At 37.8% G+C, this 20,157-nt stretch overlaps 1 protein-coding gene across 1 annotated transcript in view; it reads left to right on the forward strand.

The window, feature by feature from the left end:
* COL9A1 (collagen type IX alpha 1 chain) overlaps positions 1 to 20,157 on the forward strand; it is a 178,013-nt gene that overhangs the window by 118,150 nt on the left and 39,706 nt on the right. Inside the window, exons 26-30 of the mRNA XM_077487414.1 lie at positions 4,778 to 4,822; positions 7,697 to 7,750; positions 9,218 to 9,271; positions 18,384 to 18,437; positions 18,966 to 19,037. Of these exons, the coding sequence (XP_077343540.1) occupies positions 4,778 to 4,822; positions 7,697 to 7,750; positions 9,218 to 9,271; positions 18,384 to 18,437; positions 18,966 to 19,037 (279 nt within the window). The remainder of the gene's footprint in view (positions 1 to 4,777; positions 4,823 to 7,696; positions 7,751 to 9,217; positions 9,272 to 18,383; positions 18,438 to 18,965; positions 19,038 to 20,157) is intronic.

Genomic DNA, 20,157 nt, shown 5'->3' on the forward strand with positions numbered 1-20,157 from the left:
TTGGATAGCACATGGAAGGGTTTGAACTTAAGTTTTTGTCCGGTTTTGCTTTTTTTTGGCTTCTCTCACTTCCTGTTCTGTTCTGGTGACTGCCTGGCCAGAAAATAAGAGGAAATCTCTGCAATGCAGAGATTTGACATCCATGGCGGGTGCAGGTCCCCAAATACATACAGTGTGGATTTGGTTACAGGCAACTGCACCCACACGGATGTCAAATTGAAAGCAACATTTTGGTTCATGCAGCCATCATATCCCAATGATATCAATGGAACTGCCTGCACAGGGATGCACAGAAAATCTGTGCATTCCTGTGAGGGTAAACATGGTCCTCGCACTGGCATATGTTGTGAATGAGGCTTAATGCACCTGAACTTGCATTTGTTTTCCTTTACAATATTATCCATGTGGATTTTTTACTTTATTGATTTGGCTCATGCTAAGATGCGTGGCTGCAGAGTGGTAATTTATGCATTAGGGTAACCACTAGGGATAATTTGGGGTTTTACTTCTGCTATGGGTTTGTAACAAATTCTTAGAATCCACGAAACTCACAAATTATGGACCTTTTGCTGAAAAATTTTGCATTCTCTAGAACCGATAATGTAAATGAATAGGTAATCCAACCCCTTTCTATAAAATCGTGGGCTTATAGCAGCTATATTATTATGTTTTGGAGCTGTTGGGCAGAGCCAAAAATACTGCGTATGGAGAGATACTGTTTTTAATTAATTTAAAGATTTAGGCATTGGTACATTACCCCCATGGCAGTGCCTATCTTTCCACCTTTACATTTTAGTTTGACAACAGCTTGCCAGCTCCAAAAAAGGGCAGAATCAAATAACAAGATTCACCCCAATGGGATGAAACACAGTAAATAAGAAACACACATGAAAGAAAAAAAGAAAAAGGTTATTGGTTTTGAGAAGGCAGCAGTTAATTAATAAAAGGGATTAGCCAATATAATAATAATACAAATGCAAAGAGGAAACTTATAAAAAAACATAATGGACCTAGCTTTAACTGGTCAGGCTGACCTTAACCACTGTATATCATAAGTTGAATTATTTCAGCTCTAAGCTGAATAACCATTGTCTCCCTAATAAAATTGTAACAGTAATTAACACCAAAATTATTACAAGTGTTAAGGCAGGAAGGAGAAGAGCTGTATGGTGCTCTGACTCCAATGCCTGACAGCTATCCACTATTAGCCTACTTAAAGAGGAATCCACACTGTCTGCAGAGAAAGCTGAAAGTTAATTGGTTAGAAATCTTGTCTCTTGAATGGCTGACAGCAGTCCAATGAGTTGGCTGTCGCTATGCAAATAACACCTTTTACACTTGCTGTTTAAAAATGAAGAACAAGTGTTTACTAGCCACCCACCAAATTTATTTATTATTTTTTAACAACCTTCAACCTTATCACATGGTCATTTTGCTATTTGCTACAGTCCCCTTTCATTAGATTTTTGCAAAGGTTTGCTGCAAAGTTTTCAAACTTCTAACTCAAAGAAACATTTGCAAAACTGTTTGTGAACTGAACCCAGGTAGATTTGTTCATCCCTAATGACCATAGATACGCTTTAAAAGTGAAACACTTGCTTAAAGGCATGACAGAAGCTGGATATTCACTTGTGCACATCTAGCTTCTCTCTTGTCATAAAAAGTTTATTAGTATCGTCCTTTTTTTAAATGTGCTTTGCATACACATTTTAAAGTATGGAGAGACTGTGCGGAATGAAGTGGCAATATGTTGTTTTGTTTTATTTTAAAACTATCCCATGAGATGGATGAAATTAAATTTCCAACGCCTTTTATATTGCAAACAAACTGTACTAATTGACTGTTGAGTTTTCATTTTTATATAGCGTAAAATAGATAATCCAACACTATTTTGTGGCATTCTGTGTTCATGTGAATAGATTTTTTTTGTTTATTTGATTATACTCTTGGTAGCTGTTGCATTATAATGCAAAAGGGATTAGTTGCATTTGAAATGAATGACCGGGTAAGCAGCATAGAGCATCGTATGGCCATCCAGGGCAGGATTTTTATTAAGAAAGTGTTACTAAAAAAAATATAGGATCATTCATCAGTCTTTCATTCATCACTGTACTCTGCCATCTTTTCTTGCAAAACATGTTTGCAGTCGGTTGTAAGTGTCTAATTAATGCCACTCATCATGTCTCACCTCACCTGCTGCAAAATGTTCCAATTTGGCATCCTAATAAACCATATGTTCCCTCTTGAGTCTATACAAAACACCGCTACTAGGCTCATCCATCTAAGCCGACACAACCTGCCTTGCCAGCCCGCCATACAAATCTATTCCATTCTTTCCAGTTACGCTTCACATTAAAGTCCCCTGTGACACAGACTGCAGTTTAAAAGGCTGCTCATTTGCTTCATTTTAGTAACCAAGTACATTATATAAATAAGCTGCCAAAAAGACTTTACACCTATACAGGAATAACAACATTGATAAGTACACCTGTCCTTTAAAAAAGTTCCAATATATGAAGATTTTGCTGGTTTCCTATAAAATGGAATTTACAGCCAATTGGTCACCAAACATTTTCTCCTACAGGTATTGCATTGCTCAAAGTCCTAACTGTTAGGTAACAGATTTGAAGTCAATATATGTTTAAGATAATACATAAAATGAAGAACCACCTGCAATAATTACAATATTATAGTAGCATTTTTGAACTGGATCTTTCAGTAACTCTACAAGCCTGCAAGAATAAATTCCAAAATAGCTGTATATTCAAAAATGGAAAAAGAAAACTGACAAGTGACTTTGAAAATATATTGAGTTTGCCTCGAGGTTACAAAAGATAATAATGACTAGGGTACCATCATCCAAAAATAGTTATGCAAATGAAAAGGGAGGTAGAGACAGTTGCTGAGGCTGTCTGACTACAATCACAATTAAAAGGAGGGGAATGGACTATCTCAGTACCACAGAACACATGTAAGTTTAAAATACAATAATATTTTATTACATATAAAAAACACATATTATTCCAAAAAGTCATAAAGCATAAAACAAAAAAGAAAGGAGAGTCAATAGATTTCTGCACAATTTCCAAACTCATATAATGCTGGAGTGAAAAATCGAATATGTTATTATTTATGGTATTGAGGTATGAACATGCACTACAGACCAGTGTTCATTTTGAAATTGGATTTCAATTTAGTTTTAGTCTTTATGCCCTCTATACACGGTCGGACATTCCGACGACAAAATCCGTCAGATTTTTTCCGACGGATTTTGGCCCAAACTTGTCTTGCATACACACGATCACACAAAGTTGGCAGAAAATCTGATCATTCAGAATGAGGTGATGTACAACACGTATGTTGGGACTATAAACGGGCAAGTAGCCAATAGCTTTCGTCTTGTAATTTATTCTGAGCATGCGTGACACTTTGTGTGTCGGATTTGTCTACACACGATTGGAATTTAAAGGATCCGATTTTGTTGTCGGAAAATTTTAGATCCAGCTCCCAAACTTTTGTGTCAGAATTTCCGATGGAAAAAGTCCGATGCAGCCCACACACGATTTTCCGACAACGCAATCCGATCGCACATTTTCCGTCAGAAAGTCCGACTGTGTGTACAGGGCATAAGCCTTTTGACTAAAATGGCATTTGAATTTTAGTCCCATTTTAGTCTTTCGACTAAAATTCCATTTTAGTTTTAGTTCTATTTTAGTCATCTCAGTAGTTTTAGTTTCAGTGGTAGTTTAGTAGACTAAAATAGTATTCATTTAGTCGACTAAAATGTTTTAGTCGACCAAATGAACACTGATGACAGGTAAGTTGACACATGTCTGGGGCGGCTGTGGTCCAGATTGAAAAAGGATCCGGTGCATGTTTGGGTCCGGTGCGTTTGGGTCCTGTTCAGGTACAAAGTCAGGCAAAAATTCTGACCTGAATCATACCTGAAGCGGTAAACAGACATGCACCAGACCCCAATTGTGACTGCACATGTGTGAACCTGGCCTGAAACTATGCAGAAGGCTACAAGGCGAGAGGTCTGAGTTAAACATTTGTTAATACAACCAAGAAATGCGTTAAGCCTTTGCCAGGAAAATATTGCCTAATGAATGAAGGTTATGGATACCTGTGAGTGTTATTCCCACATGTTAGTATATATGCAGTTAACATGAAAAAAATATATCTGTTAGGTCCACTAATCATTTTTTGCAGTATGTCAAAAGATTGTAGCGCTATCAGCTGAAAATAGTAATAATGAATTGCTAGAAAACATTCAGCAAGAAACGAAAATTCATTGTACATTGTTAGCATCATTTTTACATCATTAGGCTATGTGCAGTGATGGACCGGTATAGCAGTGGTCTGTAACTTATTGATTACATATGAGCCACATCTTCCAGTTTTACAGTTAGCTCTTTTGTAGTGGGACCCTTTTATCTGTACAGGTGCCAGAAAAGGTGCCTTTTAAGCACTAATTCATCCTAGATGATATCTAATAATTAGAAGTATGACATTAACAATATGTTACAAGATCTCCATGTGCCCCTCAATGTATGCAATTTTTTTGCTCCTTTCCATTTGAACAGCATTTCTAATGTGTGACAGATAGCATTAGAATTCATAATGCATTTTGTTTTCATACAGTCAGAAATGTTACATTTTTTATTTTCAGTCTTTTTCTAAAGTGCATGTAAGTGATAATCAGCACAGGCTGTTAAATTAGGTAATTTCCCTTAAAGGTATATAAATCTGAACTACCTTTTTTATGTGTTTTTAGGGTTTGCCAGGCAATCCAGGCGCAAAAGGAACTGCTGGAGAGAAGGTAACGCTGCTAATATAGCTTCTCATTCAAAGCAAAACTCATAAAAAAATTATATAATATGTATAAGTGCTGCAAAGCAGGTGTTCTGCTATTAAAAAATCATCTTTCCACTTTATTTGGCAGCCAAGTTTGACATTCTAACACTGCCAAAAAATGTAACTGCTGTCTTATTGCAACTATGGGAACACTGGGGGCATTATATACATGGTATGCATAAACACCTCCCAGAATCAAATATCCTGCTTATTGTATTATCTCCCTGTAGTTATTATGTAGTCAGAACTCACAGGGCATAATATATGAGACTAATGTAAAAGGAGAGGTAACAGGGAAAGTATGGACAAGAGATCATGTGTGAACCTTAACAGGGGCATCTCACTCCTCCAGGTGCCATAAATTAGACATGAGGAGCTCTGTCCCATCACACAATACAGAAATATTAAGGTAAAAAAAGTTAGAATTTCAATAGAAAATATTTTAAGACTAAATTATTAGCTACTGCCACGGTCTGGAAATTGCAGGTATGAAGTACAGGCATACCTGCAGTAGCCTACCAAACCCTCTTGTCATTAACTATTGTTGGGCTGCACTAAGAGGCAAAGCTCAACACTCTTAAGGGGAAGGTTACTTGCTAATAGGATTTTTTAGGAGGCAGAAGGGCATGGGTAAGCTTCTCTACTTTCAGGATCAAACGTTTGCTTGTCAGAAAGGCCTGTGATTCAGCCATGACAGGAAGGTTTGGGAGGCCTTTGTAGGTATGCACAGGCAAGTATCCTGCACTCCATATCTGCAGCAATTTGAACCCTTCCTACCAGTGGAATAACATGTGTACTTACACAGGCTGCGGGCACCCAGTAAAATACAAATACAGGATTGAAGGTTCCGTCCCACTGAAGACACTTTGGAACCTTCAAGTTCCAGGCCCCGATCCTGGACTACAGAACCTGGAGAAAACCAAAAATACAACTTTTTCGACTCAGAAACGATAAGCCTTAATGTGAATCCTGAGTCATTTTCTCCTACATTTCCACAGTGGCAGGGCCACTATATATAGGGATAGTATTTTAAAGCTCCCCTTTAAGTGATTGCTTGTGATATTGGGGCATCCAGTGTTCTCTGGGTGCTCTTGGCATAGTCTATTACCCTGAATGATATGAAGAGGAATGTTGTAATTCTGTAACCATAAAGTATCCATCTAAAGTTTGCCACTGTGAATGCAACTTTAGGTTGGGGAACTATAAAGGTGGCTATAAATATGTAGTCTTTCAATATTTATTTCCACGTCGTTCTCCCCTTTGCAGCTTTGCAGAAAGATGTAGGGGCAGATTTTCAAGCTTGACTGCCCACCTAGGCTTCAGTTGTGCCCAAAGATATATTTTACAAGAACTATTGGGAGTAAATCATAAGCCATTAATTCATAAGTCATTAGTCATAAGCGTAGACTAGAAAACATTATGGGCCATTGTGCATCTTCCTCCTGTACAGTAAACAGTTTTTAAGAAAACCAAACTAACACACCCGCGTTTAAAACTCTTCTGCTTGCCATGTAAGATAATAGAGCAGTGTAACCATTGTAAAGGCAACCATCTCAGTTTATTCAGCCATGAGCAGCAACAAACATCACCCTTTCTGACGGCCACTCATGTCTAATGCTTTTCACCTGGATGGGCTTAATTTTAGAGACTGCCTCATGCCTCTCATGGTTGAATAAGCAGAGCTGTCAGTAACATCATCAAATTGTGGTGTCTCTGTGTTCATTGTATGCAGGTAGATTGTGAATGTGCTCCTACGATTGGTACCTGGCATCTGCAGTAAGGAGAACTTGGGGGTGTTCACATGCAGTATATGTGAGAATGTGGTTATGATCAGTGAGATATAAATGAATGAATAGATTCATCCGACAGACAGACTTTGGTTATCTCTTGGTCTAGTTTTCTAGTGGTCAGAGTATACTTACTGCCATTTTATGGAGAAGACATGGAGAACATATATAATCATTGACTCTTAGGAATTATGGATGAATGCCTTTAAAAGCAAAGAAGATTTTTTATAGAACAGTTATTTAGTTAATTAGTTAATTTCAGTTAAATGCAACATTTACATGGCTTTCTTTCTAGGCTTAATTTGCAAGCACCAGGGTTCAGCCCCAGTCATACTGATTCCCCCATGCAAATTGAGTCATTCAATACTGTATATTGAACTTATAATGTGCTCCTCTTAGCAGTTCACTTCCACTGTAAAAAAAAAACGTCTTCTGAAGCCGGAAGAAACCAGTCAAACTGCTGTATTTGTTATGATGAAATTGTTGCCCTTATTTATACTTTTTATAAATGTACATGAAGGCAATCATGTAATAAAGACAGGCTATGTTCCTTGTCAATTTTACTAAATATAAGCCTCTGACTGGTTGACTCATTGAAAGTGGGACACCAGGGCATGTGAATATGAAGTGAACTGGTAGGTGGTAGGTGGTCTTCTTAGGAACCCTTTATCAATTCTGTTCTAGCAGGCAGACCAGTAAAAAAAAAGGAAATTGTATTTATCGGGAGGATGTTATGATTTGCTACCATTGCTTATTAGTGCCGCCTCCATAGAACAATCTCTTAACCCCATCTTGTCCACTATATGTGATAAATTCAGCAATTCTGTGTGATAACATTTCTTTCTACATTTAAAGAGTGTATTAAAAACATATAAATGAATGTTAAATGTATGATTTGAATGCTATATTTTTAAAGATATCTGAAAAGAAAACACTGTAAGAATTAAATAGTACCAGTATCAGACTTTGGTTTTCAGACTGACATATGTTTTAAGTAGAGATGTAAAACTTTGAATTATTATTTCTAAACTTTTGCTTTTTATTTTCTTTAGGGTAATTCTGGTGCCCCTGGTGTACCTGGCCTAATGGGAAACTCTGGTAAACCTGTAAGATTGAATTTATATTTTCCTGTAATAATTTTGCTGTTGATTTTTTTCAAAATGTAAAAAGAATACTTTAGTTTTAAATGGTTACATTCTCTGTTAATTTTTTTTCACCCTCTGTGTCCTGTTGGGGAAACGTTCCTTTACTTCCTAACCCAGAGACACAACAAATGAAAGAAAATAATTCCAAGATTAGAGTCCCCTTGTAGACAGTTGGCACCAGCTGGTCCATGTTGGAATATTTCACCTCACCCCTTGTTCAAGCGGTAAAATATTGAATTCCTATCAGGTGACAAAGGTCACAAGGAGAAATTAAAAGTGGGGACAACAATGAATACCCCACAAAGTTTCTCTCCCCTTGTTTATCCAAAAAACAAAACAAAAAAACATTACCACATCGGCAGAGTGGCACGGCTGGGCACAGGCACGTACAGGTACATTGCCCTTTAGGACCCCAGCTGTGGGTCGCGTGTGCGCTGCCAGCGGCGTACTCGCGACCCAGTCGTGGGCCATGGGACCCGCTGACCCGATCGCTGCCGGTGTTCTGCGATCGGGTCACAGAGCTGAAGAACGAGGAGAGGTAAGTGTAAACAAACCTCTCCTCGTGCTTCCTAGTGTGGCTGTCACTGATCGTCTGTTCCCTGTTATAGGGAAAGATGATCAGTGATGTCACATGCCAAGCCACGCCCCCAACAGTAAAAAAACACACACACTCACATTTAACTCCTACACTGCCCCCCTAGTGGTTAGCCCCTTTTTTTTAACCCCATTTTTAATCGCACTGATCACGATTATGCCAATAATAATGCCAATGGTCCCAAAAATGTGTCAAAATTGTCCGACGTGTCCGCCATAATGTTGCAGTCACAATAAAAATCTCTTATCGCCGCTATTACCAGTAAAAAAAAAAAATATTATTAAAAATGCCATAAAACTATCCCCTATTTTGTAGATGCTATAACTTTTGTGCAAATCAATCAATAAACGCTTTTTGCGATTTTTTTTTTACCAAAAATATGTAGAAGAATACGTATCAGCCTAAACTGAGGAAAAAATAATTTTTTATATATTTTTTGTGGATATTTATTATAGCAAAAAGTTAAAAATATTGAATGTCGCTCTATTTTTGTTTATAGCGCAAAAAATAAAAACCGCAGAGGTGATCAAATACCACCAAAAGAAAGCTATATTTGTGGGGAAAAAAGGATGGCAATTTTGTTTGGGAGCCACATCGCACGAGCGTGCAATTATCAGTTAAAGCAACACAGTGCCGCATCGCAAAAAATCCTTTAGCTGGAAAATGGTCCGGGGCTTAAGTGGTTAATATATATTGACTGTATTTCTGTATTAGCGTATTAAAATGAAAGACTGCTTGGAAGAATTTTGTAATCTTAGGTTTTCTTGTGTGCTAATGTCATATCAAAGAAAATCCCTGAATTTGTGTGTTTTTTATACTTTTGTTAAAATCAGGGTGATCAAGGACCACAAGGCGAAGTTGGCCCAAGAGGACCCATTGGACCTCCAGTAAGTGGATAAATATTTTTTTTAATATTATTATATTTAAAAAATTTTCATAATTTTCATCAAACTATAGAATTAAGTGATTAAGAGATATGTACTGCCTTTAATCTTGTACTGTGCATTAACCTATTCTGTACTACTGGAGTGAGGCCGCGTACACACGCGCGGACTGTTCGCCCAACCTTGTCCGCTGAACAGTGTTTGGGCGGACAGTCCGCTCGTGTGTGGGGCTTCAGCGGACAGTTTCAGCGGACAGTTGGCCGAACAAGGTCTTACGGAAATTCCGAAAAACTGTCCGCTGAAACAAGGTTTCAGCGGACTGTTCGCTCGTGTGTAGGCTTGTTCGGCCAACTAAGTTCCGCGCATGCTCAGAAAGGATTTCCACGTCGGAAGGTTGCATTGCAGTGTATAGGACGTCGTATTTTTCGTCCCGTCGTACGTGCCGTTCACGTCATCGCGCACGGTTTCAGCAAACTGTTCGTCCGTCGTGTGTGGCCATGTCCGTCCATGCTAAGTTTGAGCGGACTGTTCGCTCAAACTGTTGGACGGACAAAGTTGGGCCAACAGTCCGCGCGTGTGTACGCGGCCTAAGAAAACATGTATCTGATTTCTTCTTACTCTTTTAATAAATCAACCCTCATGAATTATCATACTACATCATCTATTAAAGTGGTAGTAAACTGCAAAAAAAACAAAAAAATAAACGAAACCCCCAAAAATTGGACCTCTGCAGGATAATATCATAAAGTGCTAGTATGCATTGCATGCTAACACATTATGACAGACTTACCTTAAAATGAAGCCCCCCCCTGTGGCGTGCTGTCATCTTCCTTTCAGGTTTGTGGGCTCTGGCCATTTGAATAGCAAAGCTTCGATGACATCACTCCCGCACATGCGCATGGGAGTCATGGCTGTGACAGAGCTCTCTAAATGAACGGCATGCTACTATCTTCCTTAACAGTGTGAGTATTTACTGTGCCTACAGGTAAGCCTTATTATAGGCTTACATGTAGGTATAAATAAAAAAGCAGATTTTACTACTGCTTTAAGCAAAATTATTTCTCATGAAGTAAAATGTGATCCATAGTATAGGCTGCCCATAGACGGACTTTGAAATCTGCTTTTGACTGCAGCATACACACTATGAATGAGTTAGCTGTCCTATAAAAGAAAATAAACAATCATTTATCAGCCATAGGGGTTTTCTAGATGTTGTAAATGATTTGCTAAAGGAGTAAAGCATGTTCACTTTGCAGAGCAAATTTTAACTTTACAAGGACACTTTTATTTACAGTAGATTAGTGAATGAAGTGAAGTTGTACTGACATTTATTGTCCAATCTTGTACAATCAAGATTTTTTTTTTATTGCATATGCCTGGGTATTCCATGCAAAGTAAGTACATTTTCACTACATTCACTAAGCTAAGGGAAAAATCTCTTTGCAAAGTGAACATGCACTGCTCCTTTAGTAAATCAGCTACGTTTGGAGGACTAAAGCTTACAACAGTTGCACCTGATTAGTATTGCTTGATCATTACCCCTATATGTACCCATTATCTTATTTTAGACACAGCTTGCCCATGACAGAATTTATTAACAATATATTCTGTCTGTCCTTATCAACAGATAATCTACCTTGGTGATTAACTGAAATTATTTGTTTGCCTTTGCGTTTATACACATAATAATTAGTCATTATGAAAATAGTTACAGTTGCAGACAGTTTTTAACTATTCTATATTTTAACTGTATTTTATATTTCTAGTTTAACTTGCACAGTTAGACAACTTTAAAGAGAATCTTTTACCAAGAAAATGACTTTTGGACATACAGCAGTCCATTAATTAGATAAAGTTTCATGTTTCTGCCAAACCTGTCAGTGTCTGGTTTAATATTGAATAATTATATGCAGTGTTCAGGCACATAGTCGTGTCAAGAGCTCACTACTTTATCCAGCTTTCTGCACAGATTTACATTGAAGGTTCCTAAATCATTGATTTTTTACTGTTAGTAAACCAAAATGGCAAACGAACTCAAATATAAACATTATTCCTCCATCTGCCATGAATTTCCCCTTAACCAGAGGATTGTTCGTTTTTAGAACCTCAGTTATTTTAGTAGCAGTTCAATATGCTCTTTAGTACTGGATGGTTGTTTAATGAGGTGGGAGCCCAAAAATACACACTCTTTAAAAACACTAGCCAATTGCTTCCGGGTGCTGTGTTATTCTACACTTGTGTCCAACAAAAGCTGTGGTGAGAATTTGAAAACTGGTTATTTTACTTACTTGCCCTGATCATTTAACCGTAAGGTTATAACCCTCTGCCCCATTGGATAAATGGATCTCTTGAACCTTTAACCTTTTCACCACAATGTAAATGCAATACATAAAAAGAACATTTAAATAAAGTGTAGATATTAGGGAGATTAGTATTTTAGTGTATTACTATTGTTATAGTTGTACAATTTCTCTGTCAGACTCTCCTTTTCATTTTTCATCGCAATATGGTGGCATTGTGTCATTATTTTATTTTTATGATATGTTTTATTTTATTTATTTTTTAAATAAAAGCACAAGTGCAGTCAAAAAAAACAAAACGCAAAAATGAGCACAAGGATCATAACTTAACATCAGTAGGATGTCACCAGGGGACATCAAGTGCCACTGACTTGGTGATAGTCTTGTGCAAGTCTTACAAGTGGGGGAAGAGAGTCCTCAATTGCCTTTCCCGTGCTCAGCATTTATTACTGAACACAGAGCTCTTCTGTGTTCACTAACAAACTACAGGAAATATTAAACATGCCTCTTGTGTTTGTTGACGTCTTTCAGTATTAATGAACATAAAAGTACTGAGTACTATGTGAGGGAGGTCAGTAAACATCAGAGGCATGTTTATCTCCTGGTGCTCCATTCTGAACAGAAAGAACCTGGTCTTAACAGCAGTACAGGCATACCCCACTTTTAAGTACATAATGGGGATTATTTACTAAAGCTGGAAAGTGCAAAATGAGGCTCACTTCTGCATAGAAACCAATGAGCTTCCAGGCTTTATTACCAAAGCTTAATTGAACAAGCTGAGGTTAGAAGCTCATTGGTTTCTATGCAGAAAGGAGCCTGATTTTGCACTTTCCAGCTTTAGTAAATAAACCCCATTGTGTACAAAAAAGTGGGGTATGCCTGTAACGACTGATGCAAGAGTAGAAAAAGGGCACTTGGCAGAAGTAGGGAAAACAAGAGTAGGGCAAACAAGCAGCATAGCAGGAAGGCACACCCTGAGCCCTCCTAAATGAGCTGGTGGAAGAGAGCACAGGTAGGGGTGTCGATGGCACTCTCAATTCTTATGAATGGCTAGGATCAGCGTCTTGTCAGCTGCTGATCACAGCTGCTTCAATAGGCAGCACAGTCTATGGAGCAATATTCTGCTAAAAGCTCATAGTCACTAATGCGACCATGAGCTTAAAGCAGAAGGGAATGCAGCCAATGAAAGACTTACTGAGCTGGCCAAATAATTATGAAGATTTTCTTTCTTAGTGTCCTGTTTTAGGCCTTGTTCACATGAGGCATGTTGGGAGGTGAGGAGTTACACCTCAATTATTGCCCCTTAGGGGCTCCAGATAGCATTGCAAGTTGCTGCTTTTTACACGTAGGTGACATTTATTCAGTGTGAGCTTTAGCTCTTGATTGGTCAGAGGCTTGTTAACCCTTTGTGCTCACAGATACTAAGCTGTATTGCATTTTGACACACAAACGGGCACTTCATTTATTTAGGCCAGAATCCAGGGACATTATGGCCCTTTTGAATTACTGACAGAAGGTGCAAGCCCATCAGTCATACAGAATATGCACTTTTCTCCACTAATCTATGTCACATCTTCACTATTGTGTTGCACACTTCTCCAAAGTGGCAGCTACCTCTTCCATATACATGTTGCACACTGTTGCTCCCTAACCATAAAAGTTGATTGGAGAAGACACAGGGAGAGATGCAGATAACAGTGTATAATGGAGGCACATACGCTGATCTCTGTATCAGAGCTCAGCAGTCCTGATATAGTGTGGTCAGTGTACAGAAGGGAGGGTAGGAACTGACAGGATCAGCCATGTATTTTAGGTGTTACAGGGGGCAAACATACACAGCACAAGCAATGTGTTGTTATTCATGCTTTAAGAGACCAGGATCCATTTTTTTTTCGGGTTAAGTCCTTAGTAGAATAACTCCATCCTTCAGAACCCCATTCCAGGTTCCGGCTGGAGGGTGCTGTACCTGAAAAAAAAATCTGATTCTCACAGGTTCCATCTGCTGGATTCCCATCCCTTGATGACCACATGGCACACTTTCCTTGGTATATATGTCCTCCACAAGTTCCTGGCTAATGCTGAAGGGCATACTTACTATATTAATGTAGCAGGAGTTCTGTTTGCCTGCAGTCCTCTTATCACGGGGGGTAAACAAGCCATATGCCTAGGGTATTACTACACATGAGATAGGAAACCTTTGATTAGTGTAAATGATACTATTTTCTAAAGAGGATGCACAGTAGAAGTTCTTTTTCCCTTCACAAACTTTTTGCTGAATGCCAAAGAGGTAGAAAATGTTCTTTTATCAAAATGATCAGTTTGTATTACAAATACAGTTCACTTTGAATACTCAGGCACGTTAAAATAACATTATTTTCCTTGCATGTTTGAAGTGAACACAGCTTCACTTTATTCATTAAGCTAATAAGTTATTAATATTACTGTACGGGATTCATATTGCACAACACTTTTCAGTATAAAGGGAAACAGTTCTATAAGGTAATGTGAAGGATTCAAAGTTCAGTTGTTAGGTGGAAGCAGGATATGCTTTTCTGAAGGGATGAGTTTTCAGGAATCGCTTAAAGGTGGCCAGAGTAGGACATAGCCAGACAGATTGAGGTAGAGAGTTCAAGAGGATGGTAGCGACTCTGGAGAAGTCCTGGAAATAAGCATGGGAGGAGGAGACAAGAGAGCTAGAGAGTAGGAGGTCTTGGGAGGACCGGAGTGGACAGTGTGCATTCTATTAGGAGACAAAATTGGCGCTCTAGCTTGAGGCAGAGTTGTAAACTGCTTTGTATGTTGTTAGTATTTTGGCTTCAATTCGCTGGGCAACCGTAATCCAGTGGAGGGATTGGCAGAAACTGAACAGTTGGTAAGGTATATGAGTCTGGCAGCAGTATTCATGATAGACTAAAGGGGGGTAAAGCCTACACAGAGGTAAGCCTATAAGCAGAGAGGTGCAATAGTCAAGGAGAGCGATAACAAGAAAGTAAATGAGTAGCTTGGTGGTTTCATTAGTTAAAAAGGGCCAAATTTAGAGGTGTTACAGAGGGGAAGTCTATAAGCTGTTGACTGTCATCAAATTTGAGACTAAAAGGACAGGTCAGAGTCTAGGATTACACGGTTCACCGTGGCGTGGGGGAAGGGACTATTCCTTGTGATATTGATTTTGATTGAAAGAACTCAGAGAGGAGGGTACAGGAGGTGGGGGAATATTACAAGCTTTGTTTTAGAAAGATTTAGTTTGAACAAGTGGTTTGGCATCCATGTTGATATGTCAGATAGTAAGTTAATAAGTTAGTAAGGTAATGAGTACAAATGCACTAGGAGACATTCACATATTCACTATTTCAACTCCCCTCAACCCTTTGTCTCTGATTGTACATATCTATAAAGACCTTGTACATATCTATAGAGAAGTAGGGTGAGAGAGGGGGAATGGGTCACTAGGCTGACTCATTTGATTGGGTATGTAATGTGTGTGCTATAAACAGGCTTTTCTCAACAGTAGGTAAGGATACAGCAGAAAAACTATTTTACAATATTTGAATCCTTACCATAATAATTAAATCAAATATATTCAAAACTACTATACATTCCTTCAATAATATAAGGCATCCCCCTCCAAAGAAAGGTGGACCACTAGATCAGATCACGGGCTACTGACCTGTGTATTGAAAATCAGAAACAGAAAAATGAAAACATTTACCAGCATATTTGTTATGTATATGTGCATGGAAAGATTAAATATACACACCCCAAGCCAGGGATATTATATACCATTTTAATGCATATGTCATCTGTTAATCATAAAGCACATATGCTGGTGTTTACTCATTACAGTGCTATTCCTATACCACCATCTGTTAGAAACATCCTGATTTATTTCAGCATTATATCAAACCAAGTCATGGCCCCATGTTTGTTGCTGCTAAGCAAATTAAACTTTTTCATAATGAGTTTGAAGTGTAGGTTCTTCTTGACCTAGAACAGCTGGACAACTCTTTGTAGGACTAAATCTATCAAGAAGGGAATTATTAATAGTGATAATTAGAAAGACAGGAGGCTTATAGGGAAACTATTATTTCCATTAGGTGCAGCTTTTAATTATTACATTATTTACATAAAAAGTGATGTACTATGATGTACATTGTGTGCAAGATATCAAGATATATCTACAATATGCCAGTGAAATCAGCATTTTTCTGCATGTAAAACGATAATGATAAAAAAGATTACAGATTGTACTTTAAAAACATGTACTTAGTTTAGTTATCCACTTAAACCAAAGTTGACCTATTGACTATTACTAACATACTGTAAGATAAAACACACTACATGACAATAAAATATGGCTTCCCTCATTTATAATTACAAACCTACACAGATTTGATGTTTTTAAAACAGCACAGTTATAAACTTTATGTTTTTCACATTACCTAGAAAAAAATATACTACAGTTTGTCTGTCTATAATGGCCCACACAAAACTACCTAACTTGGTAGTTTGTTAATTATAGATTTCAAACCAAACAAGTAAGTAATCATTTTAGTTTAACAAAATATATTTAAAATATTTAAAATAACTCTTCAAATTTCCGTAAAATTCCTTATTCGTTTAAAAAAAACACTAGAAACCTCAGGTGGCTTTACTTTTAGGTATGGATATTTAGATTTTCGTTATCAATATGAATATACTACGGCAAAGTTGTGTCAATTCTAAATATAAGGAGATTAAATATACACCACATAACAAGAATGATTTTGCAATAAAGTTGTATTCAGCGTATAAACACAATTATACATTAATAGGTACAACTATCCAAGTATGTCATATCACATCAAACATAACAGAGAAAATATATTTGGTCCACTGTTAACTCCAATCTTTAACCAAAAAGAATGCATATAGAATGTGTATAGTTAACGTTAGCACCATTTAGTCATACAGCAGCTGATAATCAGAAATACATACAGGAATTCGGGACTAAAAATGAAAAAAAGGAGAAAAAAAGCAGAACCAGATGTTGGCCAAACGAGGAGGAAGGAGAAACCAACATGACAAACACCTACACATCTCAGCACAACCATTAGTAAAAAATGTCCATTACATATGCTTTTCTGCACTCAGCCTACTTCAGGAGGAGCTAACTCTTTAATACAATGACTACAGAGGAACCAGAAACTGTTGTACAATATAAAAAGTGCAGTGGTCAGGAGTATAATATATATTTAGTGTACAGAGTTAAGGAGTATGTCATATAAAGCCCAAGAGTGCAGTGGTCAGTTAAAGTAACCTATAAGAACCATTCATATTGTAATCATTTGTATCAGTGGTTTTCTGCCTCAGTAAGATAAGAGCCTGGTAATTATCTTCCAATACCCTCCATGCTCCAACAGCAGAGTGCCCGTTTACTTCATTGCAGTGCATTAATGCATGTAATGTTGCACATTGAGTTAAGGCAGTCCACTCTCATACTTTTATTGCATGACCAGTGCCTGCTAAGTATGTTTGTTGATCTACCTTGCAATCATGTAGTCATTACATGACTGAAAGATGGATTAATAGAAATACACAGCAAGTATGCGGCAGGTCACACATTCTCTGTGCCACTCCTGTAATCTGTGAGATTGATCTGCTGATGAAGATCCCCATCTGTCCCCACTTCTGGGAGCCAAGGCCATGGCCACTGACGTCACCGCTCGGCTCCCTCCTCCTTCCCCTGCCGCCAGGCCAGTAGGAGAGAAGAGTGGAGCCTCGTGCATGCGCAGTAGGATACCCAGCGTGAAACCGTAAGGCTACACTGCTGGGTTCCCTCACCCGCAATGGCAGCGGCAGCACCCGACAGCTGATGGAAACATCAGCTGCAGTGCCGACATCGTTGGATTCCAGGACAGGTAAGTGTCCGATTATTAAAAACTAGCAGCTGCAGTATGTATAGCTGCTGGTTTTTAATTTTTGCAGTGGTGGGTGGACCTCCACTTTAAATAATATGAATGTGAACAGGAAGTTTATGAAGGTTATAGAAAGCAAATGTAGTTATTTTCTTAGGATATACTTTTATATCCTAAGGATATCTCTGTCATTGATATACATTTAAGGATAAATATATATATTAGTTTGAAAAGATGACACAGCATTTTTGAGTGGAATGAAGAAAGTGCTTTGCAGCGGTGAGATTAGTAAAATATTGATTCTGATTTCCACTTTTAACATTACATAGTTACCAAGTTACATAGTAGGTGAGGTATTCACCTGAGCCCATTCGTTCCCTCGTTGGAGACACCCTCTACCTCTCTGCCCGTTGTCTTGGCTCTTGATTGGATATGTTGATAGCAGCACAGCAATTGGCTCCCACTGCTGTCAATCAAATCCAATGACACGGGCGCTGGGGGGACGGGGCCGAGTCCGCCATTCTGTGTCTATGGACACAAATGCTGGACTCGGGAACACACCTGCGTGGTAAGAGAGCGCTTCTTCTGGGGGGTTTACCAATGCAGGGAGTTACTGCCGGGGGACCCCATAACAGGTCGATCGGGGCCACTCTGTGCAAAACTGCACAGTGGAGGTACGTTTGACATGCTTGTTATTTAAAAAAAAAAAATAGAGTTTACAACCCCTTTAAATTAACTTAAATGATCCAGTGCAGCACCAAATGTTCATTAACGATTATATGATATTTGGTGCAATATAGTTGACACACTTTTCAGATAATTTCAGTGTCAAAATACAGAATTGTATGTAAATGCTAAAGTGTTTCAAACATACTTATTTATAGCATGCATTCAATAGTACATGACATTTTTCTTTTTAAGGGTGACAGAGGAGAGCCAGGTCCCATTGGCCCACCTGGACCACCTGGAAAACAAGTAAGTAAAATTTTTTAAATGCCTACCTACCTGATCAAGAATCTACACTATACTATATAATCTATTATCTTACTATGATATATTAGGCACACTCTTGTATGTATAGCAATGACAATACTATATATACAAATCTTATAGAGAAACTCTAAGAATCTTTTTTCAGGAAGCAAATGTAGCTATGGACAGAAAAGCAAAAGATGTTCTATGGCTGGATCTAATGAACACAGCTATGAATAGCCTCATTCACTGCAGACTAGCCACTATTTACACAGCACAGCAGCATCAGAAGGGAATATACACAGTCCTTTGTGAAAGAATGCACTGTTGGGAGGAATGTAAATCATGGGTTGGGGTTTATCTCACAAAGGAAACACAGAATAAATATTTTAGTCTCCTTTATTTTTTACTTTCTTTATTCAAAGTAATTCAATTTACAGTTCAATTTACATCTAATCTATAATACCGCAATCTATGCACTCAAATTGTATATTCTATTTGCTGAATTCTAGTATGTGATTTCTTTTTAAGGGTTCCAGAGGAGATCCTGGATTCTTAGGCTTGCCAGGACCCCCTGGTCTTCCTGGACATAAAGGTGACAGGGTAAGTCTTACACAAAACATACACATTGATAAACAAGTGGTATTAAAAGAAAGCCTAAATGGTCCAAAGTCATGACTGCAAAATCAAGCTTCAGTCAGCACATTACATTATTAATAGTGATTATTGGTAATTTAAATACAAGGATATATTGACTCAATGTGTCAACTAATAACTGTATATTTAAATGGTCAGCCTACCCAAAACTAATATTCCCGTGTTGAGTAAGAACCCAAGCACAATTAATCTTCTGGTGTCTTATATATCTCATTGAATAATCTGGAGATAACTTCCCACTGGCTTCCTCTCTATTTTAAAGAGTCTCTCTTCTCCTGCAGTAAAAGGATTCTATATACATATCTAAATAAGTTTGAAATGTGTGAAATTAATTAATTCATTCATTTCACATACCACTGAAATTCAGTTCATGAGAGCTCACCAGCGTTGTCCCTGTCATGAAACGTTAAAGGGAGGCTGAGCCTACAGGTAACTAACCAATAATGTTTTGAATGGATTCATCTTTATTTCTTTTATCAGTAAGCAATATCATGTGTGGTAGATGCTAATTGTAAATTTAATCTTTTTTTTTTTTTTTATATAAAACCATGACACCATTGCAGTACAATACTGACATTTGACTTCATAACAAAGGAGATTATTCCTGCTGAGTAGACAGCAGGTAACAGTGAGGACTTGTAATTAAGAAAATGAGAAGCAGCACTTTTTTGGCTACAAATGCATAATTGAGATAGACCTGGAACAAATTATGCAGAGATAATGATAACAGTGAGCATAACAATACTGTTTCTTCCAGCTATGAAGTACATAAAGAAAATGCAGCACAGGACATTTGCAAGATCCCATTTTGAATCTTAATCTTAATCAATAATTTTGTATGATGAAGATGATATTTGAACTTAATGGCATCCTAGTGGTACATAGATTAAGTCACGTGAATGTGAGCATTGTTATTTTTTTGGTTCAATGAGAACTACATTGGGAGAAAGCAGATTTTAGTATAGCGGTACACCCTTGTTACAAATACAGAAGCCTATTTTTTCATTAGTGTCCATGATTATTTAAAACATATGGTCACAAATGGAGTGCACAAGTTTTGGAACTG

The sequence above is a fragment of the Lithobates pipiens genome, unplaced genomic scaffold, assembly GCF_037356315.1.
Source record: "Lithobates pipiens isolate NorthernLeopardFrog02 unplaced genomic scaffold, aLitPip1_a1.2 Scaffold_18, whole genome shotgun sequence".
Classification (NCBI taxonomy): Eukaryota; Metazoa; Chordata; class Amphibia; order Anura; family Ranidae; genus Lithobates; species Lithobates pipiens.